The following is a 25,520-nucleotide window of genomic DNA, read 5'->3' on the forward strand; positions in this document are numbered from 1 at the left end:
TGCCAGGATGAACAAAGAACTATTTAAATAATCACAGAATCACAGCTGGCTCTTTTGCACCCTTCTATAGGATCTATCATTTGAATGACTGTATTTTATCAGGGCACTATATAATTCCTCTGTAGAATCAGCTCATGCCTTATTAATTCAAAACCAAAAATAACACCTATTTTCCATTAATATAGAATGATCTTCACAGAGCCATCCAACGCACACAGTCTGCAATGTTTAACCAAGTCCTCATTTTAATATCTACCTTACTATGTCTTATCTTCACTTGGTAAGTGGCCAAAACCCCTTTGTTTTTATTATATATATTGGCTTTTCTTCCTTTACTACATGGTGATAAAACAGGCATTCTAGAAATCATGCATTAAAATAAAAAGAGTAATATACTTGCAATGAAAGTGTTAACTAGCACCTGTTACTACTGGAGTCCTGATACACTGCGTTTGGAAAGAGAATGTGCATGCATGGGAAAGGGAATCATTCTCACTCTAAGGAAGGAAATACAGATGATGCAAAAAAGCAGGAGAAAGGGGTGGGAGAAAATTTACATATGTACCAAGAGTGCAATCTCTGGAAAAGTGACTCAAATTTGAAGAGTACCGACAGAAGTACCCATACTAAGGTCACCTTCCTCTGTCTGGTGGGACAGACAAAGAAAGGTATTCAAGATCTCAGCTTTATCACTCTGATGACCAAGTCAGGTTCCCATAAGGAGTACAGGGGACAGCTGTTAATAATCTAGATTACAGAAAGTGTAGATTTTATTAATCTAGATTACAGAAAGTAGTGGATGGTAGGTTCAAACAACCCAAACGTGCTACTGTGAAGAACTTTTTGCTGCAAGACCTTGAAAACTTAAATTTACAGAAGTTTGGGAAGCATGGAGAAAAATCTGTTGAGGGCATTAAACATACTTGGTTAATGAAATTCATGAGCTGCAGATTATTGGAGGCTAGGAAAAGATCCAAAGGAAACACCACTTGATTGCCCCATTTTTATACTATGCCTTAGGGATCTGCTGTTGATCAGGGCTGGAGACAGATGAAGTAGACTACAGGAGTCTTTGGTCTCACCCAGCATGGTCATGCTTATGTTTGTATAAATGGATAGTGGTTATAATGTAGCTTGGTAGCTTACTTAACATACAGAATTTTCTCAGCAGTAGTGCTTGAGAAGTGAGTATCATAATTTTTTTTTTTCTGTATAAGAAGAATGTGTGTGTTACAAGATGCTGTACAAGGGGGCAGTGAACAGAGAAGATGATTCTGTGTGGAAAGGCTAAATCACCTGTATTTTTTTTGCCAAACAGGGTGCCTTTGGGTCAGCACACTGATAAAGTTTGGTCTGTCATTTTAAAGACAGTGATTTGATTTTCTCTTACTTTATTTCTCTAGCTTATTTTTCTGATAGCCACTGTTATGTGCTGCCTAACCCTTTTGGTAATTACAGTGTAAAATAACACATGGCCTTTCCCAGTCTTGTCCCTTTCTGTCCTTTATTCAAGAAGAGGAGTTTGTTCTAGCCAGTGGCTAAACGAATGGTCCAATTTTCCCCTTTGTCTTATGGCCACACAACTGCATAATGACAAATGCTACCAGTTCTAAACAGTAACAAAATTTTGTGAGATTAAATTTGCTATTGAATATTATGGCCCTTTAAGAGGAAATTTTATATGAATAAGGATTACAATACTTGAACCAGAATGCATAAAAATTCTATCACTGTAGCAGTTGAACGTTTTTAATTGGGTCTAATTTTGCTTTTGAATTTTTTACAATACAAAGCACTTTTGACTAAATATACCTTCACCTTTTTTACTAACCTACTTCAGTATTTTACTGAACTGCTGAACAAAATATGTATCCAGTTCTCAAGTTCTCTGAAGTAAGCTAGTAACAAGAATGTTTCCTAAGAACTCACCATGATGATCCCTGGTTGAATAAGGTATAGAAGCTGCAGCTAAACAGAACATCATGCTCACCACCAGGTGTTTTGATAACTGACAGTAAAACATGCAGAAAATGGCAAGCTCACTTACAGTAATTATGTCTGGTCTCAACAGCCGCAGATACCAGCTCATTATAGATCATTATATACTGACCTAGTATGGACCCTGCTAGACTGCAAAATAAGCTAAATAGGATGAAAACACCCAGTAATGCAATAACTAAGGAAATGAAGCACTTTTGGAATGACTAAGAATAGTTGTTCAAGCATCTGCAGCTTGCCTAAGACTAGAGTTCTGTTTAGGTAATTATTACTGTTGCTTACATGAACACACATAATGGCATTTTTACACTTTTTTACCTATCTATATATGATTTTATATTAGAGTATATTTTTAAAATATCCAAAAAATTCTCTATAAACAGTCAAAATCAATTAGCTTAATGTCTTTGATTATGTTACATCTATGGTGAATTTGAGACAGCATTTCATTTTAAGATACATCATTTAGAGCTTACATAAGTTTCTTAATGCTGAAAGAGGAGCAAAGTCCATTTCTGGAATCTGTCCACTTAAGGATGGATTTCACCAGGCTGATCTTTCACATTTTCTGCAAGAGCAAGCAGTAACCAAGTGTATTCTCCCCAAACACATATGGGAGCCAGCACTAGACTTATCCATACGTGTAATGGAGCACAACACAAAAAAAATTTTGAGCTAGCACTGGTCTGTTTTCATAACCACGTTTTGATTACATTTAGAGATACTGCCTTGGTCTGTGAAGTACCATAGCTTCAGTAGTGCAAAATTAATAAGCCTAGATTAGTAGCTTAAATACAGTGCTTGCAGTTTCAGAGTACTTTCCCCCTAGAGTATATTCAGTACCATGGGGACATGCTCATGGTGTGCTTTTGGCGCCACTGATAACTGCCCTCACCGTGCCTCCCTGCCAACCTGTAAGATTAATGGCATAACGACTTTCAGGCACTGTATGTATTAAATTGCAACACCACAGGCCTTCTCAGTTCCTGGTTGACAGGCTTGCTTTTACCATCTGCTTCAATAGGAACAGTGGCTTCTCAGCACTTCCAAAGTCAATATAACTTTACAACACAGGGTTCTGGTCAAAACCGTGCTTTTTTATCAGACACATAGAAAGACGTGGCACATAGCTTCGTATGGGTATGACACCATTTATAAGAAGTCCAAGATGGTATGAAGCCCAGAAAGACTCCTCTTTCTACTTCCATTTTTTACCAGTTCAGTTAGACTGGTGCACTGAGACGGTGCAGCAAAAGTGCTTTCTTACTGCTTCAAGTGAGACTGAAACCTTTTGTAAGTTTTTTGATAGTCATTTCTGTGACAAAGTTTAAAACAAATAAATGCTGAAGCATAACTACTTTCCAGCATTGATTATGCTCCTTAATCAATTTTTTAGAATTTTGGGTATATTTTTAACATATTTAAAAGTAGGTTTTTGCTGAGGTGCGAGAGAGATGCTTTCTTTACTTTCTTGTGCAGTAACAGAAACCTGTAGTTCTGTACAGAGTACAAAATATCTGGATATGTACAAGCATATTGGAGCTGACACGTCTCCACTGATAATTCTGAAAGTACAATTTTGCTGCAGAATGTACATTATAGTATCTTTTCTGAAAGCTCGTGTGTTTACAGAGTGAGAGGATATTTATATCAGAAGATACTTATGTCTGATTTTTGTATGGGTGCAAGTTCAGTGAGCAGGAACACGCCTCTGCCATCTATCTGTCTAGCCAGAACTGAAATTATGCTCTCTCAAATGTGGAGGAACTATTCAGTCCCAGTCACTTAAAAGTGCCTCAGCACAACCAGGACCCTGGGGAAGAACCTGGCCAGACCTCCTGGTCTCCTAATGGTTTACCATGGAGGGAGAAAATTTGGCAAGTCTAAGCCCAGTACATTTTTACTTGTTCTTCTAGTATGTAGACAACAGCATTGCATTTGTTACCATTTGACTGGTCATCTTTCTCAACAGAAATTTACTTTAAAGATCAGTTTGGGGGATCTATATTATGTACAATAGCTGCAAGAAAACAGCATATTTATAGAAAATATTTTTTAAAAATTATAAATGCATAAAAGGAGCTCTGCCTCATCAACTTTGCTCCTGTCTGCATATAATAAGTATTTGCAAAATAACTTCTACCATAGCTAGCAGAAAACCCACAGAAAATGAAAATTCTGCTTCATGCATCATGAGCAAACCCATCAGTTACATCTCCACAACAGAATCTTATAAGTGGTGGTTACACATGTAGATGCATTCGAACTTAGGTCTTATAACTCAGGTGTAAACTTTCAGATGAAAAGTTAAAAAAATAATCTAATGTTTACAGCTAATTAGCTAATTTCAAAATTTTTAGATATCATTATTCAAGCTGTTCTTCGCACTCAGAATATAGTAGGAAAAGACTCCTTCTGTATTTTTGTATACAATTGACAATTTTCAACGTTATTACAGAACAAACACTAATCACATAACAAAATTCTTGCTCTATTCCACTCTGATTTTTGATGATAATTGTTTATGGATCTGGGGGTAGAACTCATTTGCAGATCAATAAATTCATAAGACCAACTCCATGTGTCTGTAGTTTACAGATTACATACAAAGATTTTTTTTTTCTCTTCTGATTTCAAAGACACATTAGGCTGTCCAATAATTTTTCTTTCTTTAAATACCTCAGTGGCCTCCTAACCAGAGCAATTATACATATACTAAAAGATGTGTACTCCTATATGACACTGTTCAACAGTTACTATTGATAGAGTTCTAGTGAAAGTTACAGACCTAGTCAAAGTATACGTTGTGTCATTTAGCTAATGGATGTTTGCACTTGTTTGTCAAATGGAATACTAATTATTTCCATAAACTGTACAAGACAACAAATAACAGTAAATGACTATTTCAGGCATCTTTCTGTGACTCAGTGTATCATCTATTAAGACTTATTTTGCTTTTAAAATCAGTGTTAGTCATATACCACCAGTATAGAATGATTATCATGTGAAAAAGGTAGCTACAAGCTGTTTGAGATGGGCATTTCTTTTTTTCATACTGACGGTTAAGAAGCCTGCACAAACTTTGCTTACGTCTTCATTGAAAGCTCACTGAGGTCAATCTTAACATTTTTTTTTACCCTTCAGTGCTTTCAACATCAGAAAATTAGGATATTTTCACACACTGATTTACAGAATAAACGGTAGTATGCCACTGCTGTAGCCTCAATGTCAATTACACAGTCAAAATTCTCATCTGGAGGAAACAGCATGAATAAGTTGCTTTTAAGGATGGAGACAAATCCAGACAATGATTTAGTCCAAACAAGACAAATCAAGACCTTCAGGTTTGGAACACTATATTACAGAAAAAACCCAACCAAACAAAAAAGGATTAATCCCACATAATGTTAGAGAAAATAAAGCATCTCAATGCTCCAGTTCCCTTTATTATCAATAAGTAGAGACAGACAACTCAGAGGGCAATGCAGATCTGAAGGGAACTAAATCACCACATGGAGGTCTGTGCTTCTCTGTCCTTCTGTGTTGATTATATCAGGAGCCTACAATGGCAGTTCTCCGAGAAAGATGCCTAGCATTAAGTAGGATGAACTTGAAGAGTGTTAGCGGATTATGTAATGTAGAATAAAATGTGGTTTTTCGGGCCTACAGTTCTTTCTGTGATGTTATGTTTTGTTGTATAGCACTCTCAGTGCTCAGGCCCAATCTCAGTTTATGATTTAGAGACACTTTCTGCATTCAAAAATAGCACAAAATTAAACTGTAATTCTGTCATTTAGTTTGATCAAATCCAATGATTCTAAAGTGGTAAAGCACATGAAGTCTCAGGATCTAACAGACTAAACAGGAGTTGCAGAATTTAAATCCCAGAATATTACAGAACATTAATTGAAAGTTCTAAGTAACTGTAAATAATACAGAATAACTTATTCAACTATTACAAGAATCCCACAAAGCATTAAAATAATAGCAGTTGTGCTTTTCTTTCTCTGAAATAAAGCAGATCTGTCAGGAACTTGCTTGTTTCAAACAAAGGATCTCTATTTTCTGTTTTGAAATATTCCTATGCAGTGCTCTCCAAACATACAAATAGATCTAGAAGTACACCAGGTAGCACATGTAGTACCTTCCAAATCCATTGTACCAACTTCCACCCTACCCTTGTCCTGCTTCTCGATTGCTCGAATCAGGGCAGCATGTGTGGGTAGTTCTCCTGTGAGTGTATACAGTTAGAACTGAGGTCTACTTCAGACACTACCTTAACACTTCCTTAAGCGATGGAACAATAAAAAGGTTGTGCAGCCTCTGGAAGGTCAATAACAAAACATTTCTTAAAATATCCATTTATTATTTGCGAACCTATAATCTATAAATTCAATTAAAGTTTAGCTGAACTATTGCCTTCTGGGAAAAACTGTGTGCATAAACACAAGGACAACATTTTCATCAACTTTGGTAGGAGAAAAACGTGTTGCATACAGAGTTTATCTTTTCTTAGGTATAGAAATTTCTAATGTGGCTTTGCTAAAATCTACTGTATAAGAAGCATGTGAAAACAGAGTGTTACCATAAATAGGTGTCAATCTAGATTATTTAAATGAAAAATTCAGATAAAACTCCCACTGTTTGTAATGGAATATGGACTTATGGGATGGGCCACACCTTTTTCACCTTTGCTAGCACTGGGGATCATGCGCTTACATCTGTATTACTAGTACTTGAGGGCCAAAGCCTTTGAGAAGGCTTGATGAGAAAATGTAATGAAAAATTACAATGACAAAATATAATAAAAAACCCAACTCATTTCTTGGATTAGTGCCTTTGCTTATTTTTATACAAGTATTGTATTGTGACAACACAGAAATATTACCATATATAAATTCATTCTGTTGTCTTTTTTTTTTTCCTTTGGTTAATAGCATGGTATTTGTCATAATAAATTTTTAAAAATATTTTTACATGTTTAAGTTCAAGAGTTCAGATCTTAAAAAAGCATATGGGTGATTAGTGCTGTTAAAGAGTGCTGCTTAAAGAGTATAGGGTAAGGACTTAAGCTACTGAAAAACTGGTTAATTGTTTGTGAAAGGCAGAACAGAAATCATATTTATTATAGGGAGAGAAGAAGTATGGAAGCCCAATCAGAAGTCTTTTTGGCTACCCATCAAACATGGTTTCTATGGAAACCTAGATAATTATACAGTGATTTTCATGGTATTTTAGTTATTAACTTGGTAGCGACATAATGTTTCCTTTGTTAATCTTTTTAGATGTTTCTACATAGTTATTTCTAAAATAATTAGGTCAGCATCTTTCCCATGCTACATGCAGGGAATTCTTTGTGCAACTGATGTAATGGAACATTTAAAACTAGACACAGAGACCAATGAAATTAATAATAATTTGAATAGCCTATTTACTGTGGTCTGTGGAACAAAGACATAAAGGTTAGAGAGTTCAATCTAAACTATCTTCCGAGTATGAGATACACATTTGTAGTCATCTTTTCTTCTGAAAATAAAAAATCATCAGAAAGACTAAATGGTAGCTCAGAAAGCTGCCCTTCACAAACCCTCTGTAAAATGCAGTGTCAACAACAGATTATTTATAAGCAAATCCTCTCATTTTTTTTAATATGTAAAGAAATATTAAATTAAGAAAGTAAACAATATGATTGAGAGATTTCTATTGTTTTATTGTACCCTGGAAGATGAGTCAGAGCTTCAGGTACTTGTGATCTTCTCAAGTTCCAATCAAAGCTTTGCTGATTTTCTAGCACAGGTTGCAGATCATTTATTAACCTGAAAATCAGTAGTTCCAAACTGAATTTAGAGAAAGGTGGGCAAAGTTAAATTTGAATAAATTTGAAAGACAAAATAAACTTATCCACATTTTTTGTTCTCTATTGTTGTACCACACAATATTTTAATATTTTGTATGGTATGTAACTCTACATCATAGGTCAGGTAAATCATCCTTCAACAATTAATGCAATGGCAGTTTCACAATCTAGTAGTGTGTTGTTTAAATCAGTATTTTTAATTGACGCTAGGAAGAATTTTCAGCATGGCTTGCAAGACTTTTACTCTTGGTGAGAGTTAGACATTAAATTACTTTCCATTCTGAAAGTTCCAGCCTCTATCCTGTGAATCATTTGCGATCATTCTCTTCTAATCATTTTTTTCTGCTATGTGAAGGTACTGCAAATTCAGTATCAGAATATGCATATTTAAGTAAAGTGTAAAAATAGATTCAAAAACAAACTCCTGCCCAAGAAGGAGATAAAATGTCTCTCAGGTTCTTTCCCAATATCTTCCCCAATAAGTTTCATGTGATGTAAAAATGTCTCTCAGATACCAAATGCTGCTAATATTTACAATAATCTGGACAAAAAGATGCATTGAGAATATTTGGGAGGGATACACAATATTTTGCAAAATTTTATGTACTCTGAATATGCCATTGGGAGAACAATTTTTCAGCTTTTATTATCATAACATCTTGTAATACAGTAATAATATTACCAGATACCATGACAAGCAAAGGTTGTTCTGGCAGCAAAGACCAATTACCATTATGAAAGGAGGAAAAAAAGTAAATTATTTTGAGTCATATAACATTTGGACTGTTAGAAATACAATTCTAAAAGACTGCATCTCCATAGCATCCTTTCTTTAGCAATCATATTTTGAATTTTGTGGGAGATAAATAAAATCAAGCTACTGCTAATGTTAACTAATTATGGCTTGCCAACACTTGTAAAGCAACACATAAAATTCCTCAAAGTTAATCTAAATACAATCCTGTCATTTTTCTTTTGCATGAACATAGCACAACATAGAATGACTATAAGGAATATGTAAAGTCATAGTAAAATTAAAAATTAAATTAGCAAAGCGTGCTTTCATTTTCTGTCACACTGATGTACATAAGGACAGAACTGGCGCCACAACATGTAATTCCGTAATTACCATGTGAACCCCATGACATAATAAAGGGGGATTTGGTGAAATCTAGAAGTAATCATCCAAAGAGCAAGGACAAATAAGGAATGTCAAAGAGAAATAGAATGTCATATTCCGTTACCAAAAATCAATTACCATATTTTAATATATGCAATATGCATTTGAGACATGTATGTCTTCAAAAGTATCAGCACTTGAAAAAGATCCACAGGAAAAAATGCAGTCAGAGAAAAGGTTTTGGGGATTGAGACATAGGGAGCGATGGAGGTAAACTCAACAGGCATGCAAAGGCATGCAAATTATTAGGATGTGGGTTCTCTAGTAAGCTTTCCATTAGTTTATAAACACATGCACACATACACCTTCTGCTGAATCACAGGCTTGTAAGTAGATATCTTGTGTGAAAATGTAAATGTTACATATGCAAAATACACGTGTTACCTTCAGAACAGGGGTGAAAAGAATAACTTTGGTAAAATAAAATGCTAGAATAAAAGTCAATCTGGAATACAACCAGAGTCTGCAGGCTGTGAAATACTGTATAATCATATTGTTAAAAGAAATCTTAGGTTTTGCTTTGGTTTTGGGAGGACTTCAATAAAAGCAGGTAAAGTTCTCCTTAAAGGGGCAATTTGATATATAAAATAAGTGTTAAAAACCTCTGTCTTCTAACTCTCATTACAGGAACACATTACATTTCACATACTTCGTTTTATCTTTGCACTAAAAAGAAAAACCTGATACTCACATGCTGTCTTTGAGAATGTTATATCATTTTAGACAGTAACAAATAGAATGCCATGTGTAATGACGGATGACTAATTATGTTGAGGATGTTACTTCACCATTTAAAATTCAATGCCTGGCAGCAAACCATCATCACTCACAATTCCTGGCTCAAAAATGAAGTTGTCATTAGCACGCAGACTTAAAAAAATATATATATATCTTTCATTGACTGATTCATTAGACTGACAAACTATTTTACTTTACTAAAATTTGGGGTTTATGGTGGTTTATGCTAACACATTTAACTGTATTATTAGATGCCATCAGTTATTCTGGTTCTCTGATGAGCAGTTACTCATTATGCTGATTTGTGATCAGCATAACTCTTTAGTATTTGTTCACTGTTATTGTCTATTTCATATTCCAACTGTATTTTAAGGGTGTGAAGTTTAGCAAAGTTCATATTTCTCAAATCAGAAAGTGAAGAGTTAAAAAAGATGTTGATACAACTTTGGCCATACTAGCAGAAGCTGGCACCAGCTACCAGGAGTTATTCACTCACACTCTGTATTAGGCATAACTTTATGGAATATTGAAAGGACATCTCAGAGACTGTGGCAGAGCTGTGCATATGATATGAGATGATCTAAAAAGACAATGGATTTTAGTGCATTTACAGTGAATTTTAAAAGGAAAAATTCTCATTTTTCTCTTCTGTATACTTGATAATCCATTAGAAATTACTATAAAGTTTAGACAGATGTTTTTCAAACAGGTGAAGACTAGAGGGTAGACAGTCATCCAAACATAGTATCACATTTGGGTGATAAACAAATACATGTAAAAGTTAAATGTCTATGGATTCCTGTAACTCACCTGTGTGTGATATTCTTTCCATTAGCAATAGGGGCCCCATCCCCCATGCCAGAGCTGTCACATGCCAAGATAACTTACTGAGCTTAAATAAAGGAAGTAAAGAATTAAAAGTATGATTCATTACAAAAATGTTACTTGTTGTCCTGGCTTTGGCTGGGATAGAGTTAATTTTCTTCCTAGTAGCTGCTGTAGTGCTGTGTTTTTGATTTAGCATGAGAATAATGTTGATAACACACTGATGTTTTAGTTGTTGCTAAGCAGTGCTTACACTAGTCAAGGACTCTTCAGCTTCTCATACTGCCCTGCCAGCGAGGAGGTGCACGAGAGCTGGGAGGGGGCACAGCCAGGACAGCTGACCCAAACTGGCCAAAAGGATATTTCATACCATGTGATGTCATGCTCAGTATATAAACTGGGGGGAGTTGGCCGGGGGGCGGTGACTGCTGCTCAGGAACTGGCTGGGCATTGGTCAGTGGGTGGTGAGCAACTGCATTGTGCATCACTTGTTTTGTATAGTCTTTTATCATTATTATTATTATTTTCTCTTCCTTTTTTGTCCTATTAAACTGTCTTTATCTCAACCCACGAATTTTACTTTTTGTTTTCCGATTCTCTCCCCCATCCCGCAGAGGCAGGGGGGTAGTGAGCGAACGGCTGTGTGGTGTTTAGATGCCTGCAGGTTAAACCACAACACTTGTAAACTCAATCTCTGATAATTGCTTGTGGTCTTCAACAAAAGTGTTTACCAAAACATACAGGTCTGTCAATCATTTTGACCTAGTCACAACAATTAAACATCAATTTGATGTCAGAGACTGTTAAAGATTAATCTCTAAATGGTATCTCAGCTCCAATAAATTTGTATTTCTAGTACTGTTATTCCATTCTCCCTCTCCCCCACAAAGTAGAAGTCTGTAAATAAAGACCCTTTAGGGTATAATCCAAATAAACAGCACTCTGATTAATGAGTTCTGTACTTCCATTGACAATTAAAACCTGCTCCTAAAAAAGTTAAAAATAGTAAATTATATTAAGTTTTGTTATCTCTCAACCTCAGTAAAATATCTAACTGTATACTTATAAAGGAACTCAAACGTAAGCTTAAGGTTGAATATATGCTCCCATTCTTTCCAAAAATACAGCTATATTTTTTGTTTGTGGAAGTTGTACATTTCTGCAATATATATGAAAAATTATATATACTGTATATTAGAGTGGAAGTGGCTGAGTCACAGCAATAAGGAAGAAAAAATAATTGGTATTCATTTAGTAAACACTGAAGTACAAACCGTGGGTTGACTTTGCAGACTGAAAACTTAACAACAGGCATGAAATCAAATTGTCAGTTCCTTTGGGCACAGAATACTGTACATAATTACATTCCACAGCAAAGTAGTATGTTTACTAGTATATTACAAAAGGAGTAGGAGATCATATATAAGGGATGAGGCTATTTAAAGGTGTCCAATACATTATGGTCTCCTATAATCGCATACATTCTACTGCTTTGCTTAACTCTACAGCGTAAGAGCAAAACTCTTAATGGAATTCCAATAAACTTTTGAGTTACCTTTTCATATTTTCAGGACATCTATTATTACTGGCTTACATGACAAACCTTAGTCAACTGCTGAGAATGAGCACTTGTACTTAATTTGCTTTTCAGTTTACAGTGTGTTGATATCAACAAATTAAATACAGTCTTATATTTGGCAAGTTTGTTATCATTAGTGATGAGCAGTGAAAATAAAGTAAATGGAAATATTTTATGCAAAGAAGTTCAAAATAAAAGTACTGATGAGAGGGCACAGCTACATGTGGGCATGTATGTACTTTTACTAGAATTGGATAAATATGGCAAAACCCGATTGTGGGTCACGTTTCAACTGTGCTCCTTTCACTTGATCGTTTTTTGTTCGCTTTGCTAATATTCTAAAACTAAAAAAGAAAAAAATGCAGAAAATAAAGATTCAGCCAACTTTAAGGCAAATGTGAAATACTCCCTCTTGAATATTCAGAGTGGAAGTTTAATTCTAAGGGCTGTAGTGACTATGTAGTAGGAATAAAATCTTACTGAATATTCTCCATGGACTAAGCAATCGAAAGGAAAATACGGCAGACAAAACATAGCAGAGACTAACTATATAGTGTGCTGTCAGTCCTGGTACTCATGGTGATCTTTCTTCTTCCTCCCCTGCCTTCATCTTTCCAGTATTGTGGTCATTAATCCCATATTATTTTGCTGGCTACTTGAATCAGCTCCCCTCTTCGCTCATATGTCTGCTGTTTTTTGGTCATCCTGATACTACCTGTACTCTTCCTTTAAATGATGCGTATAATCAAGTACCCTATTTTGAGAATGTAGCTTGTTGGTATTTCATCATAAGCCATCATAAACATACTTGTGATTGTTAAACAGTCACACCTCACACTTCAGAATAGTCCTGTGAGGTTTTGGATTTCATTGATTTTTAGAAACAGTTATATGCATAGATCCATTTGAATTCTAGCCAAAGAAATTATCAGACTTGAAATTTTTTTCTTCAAGCAAACACATGGTCAAAACAGGTGGCCCAAAGAAGAAAACTCAGATGGAATTCATAAAAACTTCTATGACTTTCAGAAAACTCTTTAGCTATTGTAAAGTTCAGGCTTCTTCACTCAACCAAAACATTTCACTGAAAACACCATCAGGACTCCACCAGAGTTAACAATAGTGAGGAGCAGGAGGATAATGATGATTAAATCATGGAGCTTGCCGATCAAATCAAACAAGACACAGACAGTCCAAGGTATCCAAGTCCTCTGGCTCATAGCTAGAAGAATTGTTAGATTTCCAAGCAGAAAGTCATAGAATCATAGAATCATTGAGGTTGGAAAAGACCTCTAAGATCATTGAGTCCAACCGTCGACCCAACACCACCACGCCCACTAAACCATGTCCCTAAGTGCCTCATCTACTCGTCTTTTAAATACCTCCAGGGATGGGGACTCCACCACTTCCCTGGGCAGCCTGTTCCAATGTTTAACCACTCTTTCAGTAAAGAAATTTTTCCTTACATCCAATCTAAACCTCCCCTGGCACAACTTGAGGCCATTTCCTCTCGTCCTATCACTAGTTACTTGGGAGAAGAGACCAACACCCACCTCACTACAACCTCCTTTCAGGTAGTTGTAGAGAGCGATGAGGTCTCCCCTCAGCCTCCTTTTCTCCAGACTAAACAACCCCAGTTCCCTCAGCTGCTCCTCATCAGACTTGTTCTCCAGTCAAACCATAAAGGAGCCTGCTTCTGTAATATATGATATAATATATTGCTTTTATCTCCTAGCAGTTACCTCCTATAATTTTCACTCCACTAGACAACCTCTATTTAACATTTGCCCCCGTTCTGGTATTTTGGCAAACCTAAGCATTAAGCCTGGTGCTTAATTATATCTTGTTCACAGGCCAGTTGTTTCCCTGGTCATTGTCCAAACAAGTTCTCTCTAGCTAAGGCAATAGGTCAGCAAGGAGGCAACTTTGAAGTAAAAATACCTTCCCAGTAGGAACACAAACAAGCAAAAATTATATACGTGGCACACATTTTCACTTATGCTGTTGGTTTTTTAAAAACAAATTATTATGAAATAAAGGAACCAAAGCATACCATGTGAGTATTCCAAAAAAAAAAGAAAAAAGGGAAGGATATACTTTAAGTCACATTGCTGTTTCCATCTTGTACTACCCTTTTCAGTGAACTTTCTACTGACCATGAGCCTACAGATAGTGTTCCAAATAGACAGAGACTGGATGTCAGTGCAATTGTCTTGAGACTGCCCATACAGCCACCCATTTAACCAGCTTGATGGACACTACCCTTGTAAAGCAGCACCACAGTGTATGCTTCCATTTTGCTCACTGCCTGTTTGAACAATCTTTCTCTGTCTTAAGAACATCATGGAATGTAGCAGCTAAATTGAGGACAACCTAATAGAAATGTACACGCACAGGATTTACTTCTGTTGCCCAGATCTGGCAAACCCCACTAGCAACCTGCAGAGGTATCTGTGTAATTATTGGTGACCTCACTGGCAAAGGTACCAACACTGACAGCACCTATGCATACGAAAGAAGTTTAAATGATGCCATATTCGTGCACATAACAACAAAAATATGGAAGGGAAACACTCATAATGATAACAGAGAAAAGACCATCGGTGAGTCAGTGATTTCACAGCGCAGCTTGAAATGCGGGAAGCGTACACCACTGTCCTGATGTGATCTGACTACAACCATTCACCTTAAACACACTCCCTAAATTTAAATTTTCCAGAAGGGAGAACAATAGAAAGTTTTCCGTTGCCTAAACTCCTCACCCATAAAGATGTGTTTTATCCAACATCCAGAGATGCAGAAAACAGATATGTCCATCTAACTTGTGACTTGGAGAACAAACCTGTCTGCTTGCTTCATTTTATAAACATAAGTGGGTTACTGCATTTTAAAACAGCACAACTTTAAATAACATGCAGTGCTGTTATTTTCACTGATACTTTCAATTATTATTAAACATACTAGAGAATGTGCTTATGTTCATTGTTCAGCATCTTGAACAATTATTTAAAATACCATCTTTAGTTCATAAAAATACACACATCTACTTAAAAAGTAAATAATAGTGCAATAATAAAATCCAAAATGGAGCAGATTACATCCTCATTTAAGTTATCATAAAGCTTTTGCATTTACTGATCTATAAATATTCATCTGGAGAATGAACTCATCGTTAGTGTAAACATTGTGCAATAGAAGGAGCACAACAGATGTCTGTCTCTGTGTTCCTACATAATTGTGGCATTTCACAGTGGTCTTCATTTGGGCTTCTCAAAATGTTCAAGTCCATCATGTTCCGTCTGTCTCCTCTCTGTATCTCCTTTGTGCTTAGAAAGATTATATGAAGCACAGCAAGCAGCTGCCATGAGAAACAGATATTTCTTATCAGTTTCTAGCCTACATGTTTGGGTCTTCTATTTATTCACCCTTTAGTCTTCCAAATACATATTCTATTGTTTTTCTCAAGAAGTGCTTTTCTCCCTTTTAGGTGCCTAATAAAAGAATCCATAAGCTCAGTAAACATATGAAAAGCTGTTTCTAGTAAATGATATTCCATGACTAGTTTTTCTTGCTTCAGTTACACATCACATACAAAAATATTGCTATATGGAATAATCACTCTGCAAGCTCGACTTGCAGGACCTGGAATGAGAAGGGTAGAATTTGTGAAGTAGACCATGCTTCAAGGGGCCTCAGAGCCTACGTTCTGGCTCATGAAAAGTCAGCTTTCTGATAACAGTCTTAGTTCTCCATGTCTTCTAATGATGAAGATTGTCATCATTATCATTATTCTGTGCAGTCCTTTTAGATAATTGGTGATGAAAATAAATGTGAATGAAAATTTCTGGGAAAAAGATGAGCTTAATGCAGACAGTGAGGATTGGCTGCAATAGCATATTAAAAGATTGTGAGTGAGATATAAATAAGGCAAGCAGAAATCAGTTTCTTCCCTGTCTACAAGTAAAATTCACTTCTGACAGAGCACGGGTATAACTCTGCAACAGAATATATGTTTTATGGAAATTTAAGCTGGAAAGGAAAATTTCACCTGTGAGCTTTCCAAAGGGCTGCACCCCTCATGCCTATGGTTAAGGTGGGTAAGACAAGTGGTATCTGCTGTGACTCACTTGCAAGTTTTAGATGACTCCAGCCTGTATTTACTATTGGTTTGAGTTTCACAGCAGGGTAAGCAGTGCAGAAAAGACCATTCTTCCTGAATATTACTCATCTGTAAATTTCTGAGAAATTAATTTTTGTTTATGGTGTTATTAACAAGAAAATTTTGCAACTGGAGGAAGGTCATTTGGCTTGTCCTGAAGCAGTTGTTTTAATAGCAGCAACGAGAGCAGCAAAAAAGAGTTGCACTCAAAATGCAAACAAATGAGAGGCTGTCAAGGAGATGTAAAAATGGATGGAAGTGTAAGGAAGATCCATGATGAATATCCCTGAGAATCAAATAAGAAGGCAAAATCTTATAAGGAGAGAATTTTGACCACCAGAACTGAAGGAAAGATAAATCAAAACGAATACTTAACAATAAAATTAAATCCATTTGTCATTAAAATATGCTATGACTTGAGTTAGGTTGAAAATGAACAAAATTGTTTTATCAGTAGCTTATAGACTATATCATAATGCTGTAACAGTTGTAAGGTTGTAAATCATCTAAGACTGATCCTGTCTCACATGTTTGTAAAATTGTATTGAATCAACTCTTTTCCTAAACGTTTATTTAATTCCATGGCCTAGCTTATATGGGGATCAAAAATTTAGTAAATTAGATATGTTGCGGACAAACTATCCAAATAGACTGAAGCTAAGGTGTTTTACCACTACAGATGCACACAAGGAGCTACATAAACCTAATAAGCTGCCATAAAGGAATATTGGCATCTGGGATTTTCCAGACATTGAAAGATATTACACGTTTCAGCGAGGTCTGGAAACACTCTTACTGTAGGCAGCTTTGGTACAGAATACATGTAAACATTAGAGAGGATACTTCAAGGTCAGGAACTGGAGGTTTGTTTACAACAAATAAATGTTTGTAATGAGACTGAAGTGTACCTGGGCTAGGATGGACACAGAGCTGATTCACACTCCATCAGGGTGTGTATCAACTAGGGTATGCATACTGAATTATTATTACAAGTTCTTTTAATGCAGGCAGAGTATTTCAGGGGAGAATCTTTCCATACTGTTTTGTTTATTCTTTCACTAAAAATCTATTACTGCTCTCAGTAGAAGCAGGACATTGAATTAGAGGAGCCTTTTGCTTAATCCAATATGGATGTTGGCCATTTTTATTGTGTCAGTCCTTTTAGAAACTTTATCCATCCAACTTGAGAATCTTTTTGCTTCTTCTTACCATCTCTCTCCATCACTATCATAAAGAGGAAAGAAACAGGATGTGGGTTTGAATTCACAGTCATAGAGGATGAATATGAAGCTGGATTTTCCATATCTGCAGTAGCAATCTAACCAATAATGATTACTTCCTTCAAAAAGGAGCAAATAATAAAAAAGATAAAAAACGGTGCTTCTATAGTAGATATAACCCAGTCTCAGAGTTTTAAAAGATTAAGTTTCCATTTCTTTATTACTCTTGGCTTCTCTTAGCCAACCTTCTATGAGTCAAGATTTTTTTTTTTTTTTTAAACAAATCTGATGATTAAAATCCAAGTTTAACATGTTTAACATCTGTCAAGTACATAATTAAACAACATCTATAGTGGTAGTGGTTCAATACCAGGCTTTGGAAATTGAATATAATTTTTCATGAGTTACCTCAAAACAAACCTAGGTTCAGACAGATATCCAAACAGAGTCCTAGAGCTACTTTGCATTTCTTAGGTTTTCTTTATATTTATAAGGATTTTTATTACTTTTTATTATTTATGCTAAGAGGATAACTGTGGACTGCGTTCTGTCACTAGGAAATGAAATATATGTGTACCCAGCCATAATCAATACCCCTGTCTCCAATTCCTATCCTGATTCTACACACTGGGTTAGTTGCTTCTTATGCACATTTAACAAATATTCGGATAATGAATCTTTCAATTGTTAATTCAATTTGATCGAGGGAGTGTGGGTGGGTTTGCATAACAACTGTTACACCCTTGAGTGTTTCAAAACTATTGCAAGAAACATTAAGCATGATGTTCCAAAGCATAACATATTGGGTGTATTAAATTAGAAGTTTCCATTTGAATTTTCCAGCACAACACATATAATTTCTGAATATTATAGAGTACTTAATTATTCTTCCTGAGAAAGGATAGGTACGTAATATTACATAATTCTGTAATGCCCTGCAGGTGAAGAGTGTCTGGTGCTTGAAGTACTGACTGCACGATTCTATTTCCTGAATAGTTACTGACTCGTTGTGTGAGCAGTCCAAAACGTCAGACTCCAGCAGGCTCTTAGCTGCAACAGTATTGACGCACTGAAGTTGGAATGCCAAGGTTTACTTTGTTTACCATCAAAGCTCTGGGGCAGACTGAAAGCATACAACAATACAGATAGTTCTTTGGACTTACAGACTGAAGTGTGCACAGACCTTTTTACAGAAATACACTGAGCTGAATGCTGTCCACAGTGGAACTCTGCTTGTGCAGTCTCAATGACCAGAGTTGTTTTCTTGCAGCTCCACTTCTCATTTCACAAAAATGCAGCAGCAAGAGTCAAAAGGTTCTCGCTCAGTTTCTACAAATATTTATATACAGTTGGTCATTTCATAACATCCTATTCTGTTTAACAAGATGTTCTGCAGTTTCTGGAAGTCACATGGCTTACTAGTGGAAGTTTATAAGTTGAGCTTTTGCAACCATCAGCTGCATATAACGTACTGATCTTTGGGGAAGGAAAATGCTTATATTAGACACTATGGGTAAGCAATAATGATATTAAACACCATCATTTAGGATAAAGATACAATTGGGATACAGAAAAAGGTGACCTTTCCAGCTGAAAAGAAATTCAGAATTCATTTCTGACATGGTGGGATTGCTGTGTAGTGAAAGAAAGAGTTCTGCACCCCTACCTCAGCTTGTATTCAAAGTCCCACAGAACCGAACAGCTTGATTCAAAGTCTGTTGAAGTAATCCGAGTCTTTCCCTTCACTACTGTGATTCTGAAAAAAAGGGAGAGTGTTGTATGAAAACATATGCCGGTCTCTGAAAAGAAAATATTCTGGAAAAATAGAAAGATTTACATTGGACTATCTGATGAAGTGGCATTAGAGTTGCAAAAATATCTGAGCTACTTGTTATAACATTAGTTTTGTCCTTGAATATTAAGAAGCCACAGTGTCCAGCAGTATCTTCTTTTTTGTCCAGTCAGTGAATACATTTCAGCATGATCTACTGCATTCGTAGGATCATTTGTTACCAACTAAGAATAACAAGTATATTTCTCTACTGACTTACTTTAAAGACAGCATAACAATCTTCTTCTTTCCAATCAGCATTTCTCTCTCATTCCTTTCACTATATTGTATGCAATTAATCATTTCTGTGTCCTGGAATTCAGTTATTCCCCCAGCTTTAAAGCCTTCTATATGGAATGAAGGGTGCAAATTAGAACAACGTATTGCAATTCTTAAATTTGATATATTATACATGATATATTCTACCAGACTCTGTCATTTTAACATTTTGGAAATTGCACATCTACTTAAACTAGTCAAATTTTTTTCTATTTTAATGCTGTTTATGGAAAAGTGCTTTTCAGAAAATAAATGTTTAGAAAAAAACAGGTTTTATAAAAGACCTGAGAAAGCATGACAGGGCTTGGAAAAAATTGAAGGATTTGGTTTTCAGCAACTTAAAACGTCAGTTTCAGGGTGTTTGGACAGGATAGACATTTTATTGTCGGTCAGAGTATTTTCTGATTGTCTTTTCGCTCATTTACTTGCTGTAGTTTCTGCTCATCCCTTGCTCTTTTTCTTTGCCTCTTCTTCATTATTTACACAAGAACCAGAGGTTCTATCAGAAAGCATTAAGTTTTTAGGTCATGGGTAAGGTGGTTAGCAACACCTTCACCTTTTGTAGGACCAGACTACACAACTCAGTAGTGTCTCATAGGAAAAAGATAATTAAAATTCAGAGGACATGTATTATCATTCAGAAGCCAACATGCAATATTTCCATATGTATCTGATGCAGTCAATGAAAAAAAATGCCACCTTAATGCCACTCCAGTTATATCAGTATTCAACGCAGAGTTTTGTGAAGTATAAATTGAGTGTTTAATGATTCTATGTATACTAATTCTACAAGTACTGAGAGTTGCTTTTCCAATAAGGTCTAATTTTAAAATACAGAACAAAACTGCATCTGGCTCTACATCAGTGCCCTGGAGAGACAGAACAGCCCACAGAGACAACTTCCAGTATGAAAAACTGTTTGCCTCTGTACAAAGCAGAGCATTCTCCAGATACAGCATTAGTCCTAACATCACTTTCATTTTGAGGACTTAAGACTGGCACCAGCTTAATATTAACATCTTTAGCAAGTGGAGAGCTATGCATTTGTCAGACTTCTAAGAGATATTACATGCCTCCCAGAGCGAGGCTGAAGCATGTACTGTTCTATAGCCACATTTTACTTTGGTGTAAAGACTGAGGAAATTTCTTTAAACATCTCAGGTGAACTCTTCCAAATCTTCATTTCCTTAGGCAGATAGTTACAGCCACTGTAGTGGTAAAATATGTGTCAAATGCCTGCCCATGTATTTCCTGGAAAGTTAACACGGTCATCTTTGTCAGTATTTCGCTGTATTTGAATTTTACCCATAGATATTTGGTACAGTTGATGGTCTATCAACAATTTTGGTGACTGATGGTTCATTGCAATTTTTCTCACAAAGAAAAAGAAAAATCTGACAGTAGCCTCAGAAAATTTTAGAATAATACAAACAGCAATTGGCAGTACAGAACAATCAAATAATTATAATTTAATTTGTAATTTGTTCTAACATCACCATTCTGTGGTAGGATATGTGGAAACTTTAAGGAGTTTTGGGTGTGAGAAACTACTGGGAACACTTACTTAATATGCAGAATTACTATATTTCTGAGTTATTTCAGATGTAACTTCTGTAGTATATAAGCACTGAGCTTGTACCACAGAATCTCACTGAACCTGATAAAATTAATTCCCATTGATTTCAAGATATTCATTAGGTAGTCCCTCTAACTAGCTACTTAAAACACAACAAAGTAATTAAACAAGTTGAAGCTCAAATTTAAAGTCCAAAGAAAACAATGCTGTTAATTACTTCCTAATCGTGAAGACAGCTAAACATCTCTAACTTTCGGCTTCAGCTTCTGGTGCATTATTTTAGACCTCAAGAGGTTGTACCTGTAAACAATAGTTTTCTCTAAAAGTAAAAATAAAAATGTAGAACTCAGACATATTTGGCAACACTGATGAAATACAAACCGATATAAAATAGATTCTAAATGATTATAAATAATGATAGTTAATGTACAGTACTTGCAAATTGCTATCCAAATGGTTCTTGTTATGTCCATTTCTATGACATGCTACTGCAGCATGACAAAAATCTAGCTTAATCTCAGGGGTTATTTTAATCTAGAGTATTTATTTCTGTACTGCATGTGGAGATAGGTTATTTACAAACAGTAGTTAGTTTTGGCACATAAAATACTCAAGCAAACAAAGATTACTGGAATTAGAAAGAAAACTTCCAGTAAAATGAAGATTGAACTCTCAAAAGTTCAAATGATATCTAAACTAAACATGACTAATCTTCAGAGATTACATGTTACTATCTTCACTTTTTGTTTTTCAAGTGCAGTGGTAGTAGAGTGTTTAAAATCACACTTCTGTTCTCCATAAGTTTGTAATAAACTTTCTGATACTACTTTTGCTTTAGCAGACCCATGGTTTGAGTTTCTGTGGGGTTTTTTTAGTAATATTAAATCTCTCCATTAAACCAATTTTGTTTTGTTGTAACTGCTCACTTAGATCCACTATGAAAAGACAGCCTTGCTGAATTTACAGGAAACCTAAAATTGGTATAGAAGGTGCTGACTTGGCCCCTATGTTTTAATTAGGCATTTTCTGTGTATTTATTACTACAGTGGTTTATTTTCTCCACAAGAACAAGTTGGTGTGAGCATTGCCTTTGCTGAACGTTCCTTTCCTGCTTGAAATCATTATGTTTGTCCAGGGATGACCAAGTAATTTATTGTTTCTTCACGGGATGAAAGAGGAGAAGGAAGCAGACAAGAACAAGGAGATAAAAATATCATCATAAAATATCAAAACAGCCAAAAGATAAAGTCCAAGTTACTGCATATTTCATTATGTCAGGAAATATGAGAAAGCAGACAAGAACATATGCTGTCTGTATTAGTACATGCAGTATTTATGCATCTTTTAAAAATAATGCTTAACAATTTACAAGAAAAAAAGAAGTTGATACTACTATTAATATAAAGAATTAGGTTATATTAAAAGATGTCAATAAGTTGCAGGGAATGAAGTAACTGATCCATGTGGACTTGGCTTCACGGACAGCCAGTAACTTTCCACTGTACTCTCTATGCAGTGTAAGCAGGTAGGCCAAATAGATAGGAACATGCTATAGATGCTGAGTAACGTTTCTTTAATCTCACCACCAGTGCCTTTAAAGTATAATATTCTTGAGGGAGGAGTAAAAGAGGTAATTTTTCATCTGGTAATTAGAATCCCATAAAATTGTTTCTTGAAAGTCAGGTTTTTCTACAGTTTTGTGATCTCTGGCTCTCGTAAAAACAAAAGGCAGAGCAGCAAAACACCCAGTAAAATTAAGACTTGGTAACCTAATTTTGGATTTATTATTCCTTTGTTTTCAGAGTTAGGGCTTCAGGTACAATTTGGTAGAACTGCGGTGCAAATAAATGAGGTGCAAGTAATTTGGAGGAAAGAACTTAATTTGTTCAACAAGTTGTTAGAAGAGCTGAATTTCTGCTTCAGCAAAGAAGAAATAGCTCCCCTGTCTTACTGACTTTAATATTGTCAACTAAATGTGAGCAGCTTTGGCTCATGCCCACTGAGTTCAACGAGAAACAGATTTGAATCCACAACATTTTGGATCAGGCACAAAATTATTTTGATGGCTTCAAGGAATAGAAGTGTATAGGACTATAAGGGAGCACAGCTGATAAAATGAAATCTCGGTTTCACTAAATTCAATGGTAATTTTACTGTTCACTTGGAAAAAGCTGAAATGGCTCCTGATACATTAACTTATTTCAGTTAAGCTAAAGTGTGATTGGGTGGGCTGGCTACGGAAAGCTCATGAAGAAGAAGAAGAAGAAAGAAAGTATCTCCTTCATCAAGACTTGAGTTTTCCTACCAGCAAGCTATTAAATTTTTTTAAGGTTTTACAAAAAGAACAAAAAGCAAAGAAGCAAGTCTCATTCCTTGAAAATGTAAAAAAACCCTAGAGTACTTTTTTTTTTTTCATTTTAATCCATCCTGTCAGATACAAAGGGTAAAATTGACTCTTTTGCATATACAAACACCAAGCAATTTCACAGGCACCAGCATCAGAAAAAATACATTTCTACCAATGATAGGATCATGCATTGTGCTTCAACACAAACCCATCTTCAGTTATTTAACACACTTAGTGGAATGGTGTAGTAGTCCTGTTATGTGGGAGCCATATCACTGACTCAATGTAATTGCTGCTTTCCTGGCCCTTGTGACCTTAATTCCTCTAAAAAAAACCCTGTGTTTTAGAGATGTACCCACAAAAGACAACTAAAGAGAAGAAAATGCACCAAGGTGATCAGGAGTAACAACAATGAAGAATTAAAAATCTATCATCATTGTGCTTTTAAAATTACATATAACTTATGTGGATAATGATATTAAAATAGCTTCTTTTTCCATACTTGAATGCCTCTGCAGTATACTCCATTATTTCAAATTAACACTGGAAAAGGATTTAGCTGAAAAACTTGCGTGTCTGAGACCGAAAGAAAGCTTCATTAGTATAATTCCTTACAGTCCTTCTGTTAATATTTTCAGGGATAAAAATATAATTATCCTTTTTGAAAAAAGACAAAAAGACGACAAAAAGACGACAAAAAGACGACAAAAAGACGACAAAAAGACGACAAAAAGACGACAAAAAGACGACAAAAAGACGACAAAAAGACGACAAAAAGACGACAAAAAGACGACAAAAAGACGACAAAAAGACGACAAAAAGACGACAAAAAGACGACAAAAAGACGACAAAAAGACGACAAAAAGACGACAAAAAGACGACAAAAAGACGACAAAAAGACGACAAAAAGACGACAAAACTGGGAACATAGTGAAATTATGGAAGATCTAGATTACAACTCCAGTAGAAAATGTGGGTCAATTGGATAGGAATATAAAAGTATCAGTTCTGACTGAAGCATGAAACTTAAGCAAACAAGGGGGGAAAAAAAGCCCACCCTTTTTAGAACATTTTGAGATGTGTGAAAACTACAAATGCTAGAACTGTGAAAAGGAAACTGGGAATTTGATCCATATGTTCTGGAAATGCCACTGCCCACAGCTAAATTATTTTTGGAGGACAGAACAGAGAACAGAAGAACAACTGCTAAAGCTGTTATAAACACAGGGTCTCCCTAGTGATGCAAAGATCTTACCATGGCAGATATTAATGAGTGACTATTACCATCTGGATACCATATATGAAGAAAGCATCTTTGGTATGTTCTAGAATAATTACTAAGGAATACGGTATTATTTATCAATTATCTCTCTAATTCTCTGAGGAGAAATCATTCTGCTAACTCCAAGGGGAAAAAACACTATTCAGGGTGGTTCACACATTGATTTTCTTCATATAGCTGAATATAATTTAAAAGCCTGAACTGATCTAAGTAATTCTACTGTATTAGGGAAGATCATATTTTAAGCTTGGGGAGCTCTTTATCATGGTATATTTTTTCAAAGTGAAATATTTTTAAAATCTGCAGCATATGAAATAGCAGTAAGACCTGTGGACAGATTCTGCTACTGCTTCTCAAACCCAAAAGCACATCATGCTGACTACAAGAGAAATAATTATCAATTACCTTGGGCTACCATTTACTTGTTCACAGGAATGTATGACTGGAAGGAATGAACTTCATGCATTCTGCTATCAAAGGCAACCAAACCTTATATTTCTATTCTGTACTTTTAGCAAGCAGAATCTTCATACCAGTTGGCATCTTCCACTTCCTACCTGAAGGCTGACCCTGTACACTTACTCCTCTGACAATTCGATAGCCTGCAGTTCTCACATTCAGTTTATTCTAGACTGTCAGTACCCATTTG

The 25,520-nt window shown here is 35.6% G+C and overlaps 1 protein-coding gene across 2 annotated transcripts in view; it reads left to right on the forward strand.

The window, feature by feature from the left end:
* KCNT2 (potassium sodium-activated channel subfamily T member 2) overlaps nucleotides 1-25,520 on the forward strand; it is a 172,912-nt gene that overhangs the window by 64,339 nt on the left and 83,053 nt on the right. For both annotated transcript variants that reach the window (XM_076338001.1, XM_076338000.1), the window contains exon 9: nucleotides 186-280. In XM_076338001.1, coding sequence (XP_076194116.1) covers nucleotides 186-280 — 95 coding nt within the window. The remainder of the gene's footprint in view (nucleotides 1-185; nucleotides 281-25,520) is intronic.

The sequence above is a fragment of the Aptenodytes patagonicus genome, chromosome 5 (assembly GCF_965638725.1).
Source record: "Aptenodytes patagonicus chromosome 5, bAptPat1.pri.cur, whole genome shotgun sequence".
NCBI classification, from domain to species: Eukaryota; Metazoa; Chordata; class Aves; order Sphenisciformes; family Spheniscidae; genus Aptenodytes; species Aptenodytes patagonicus.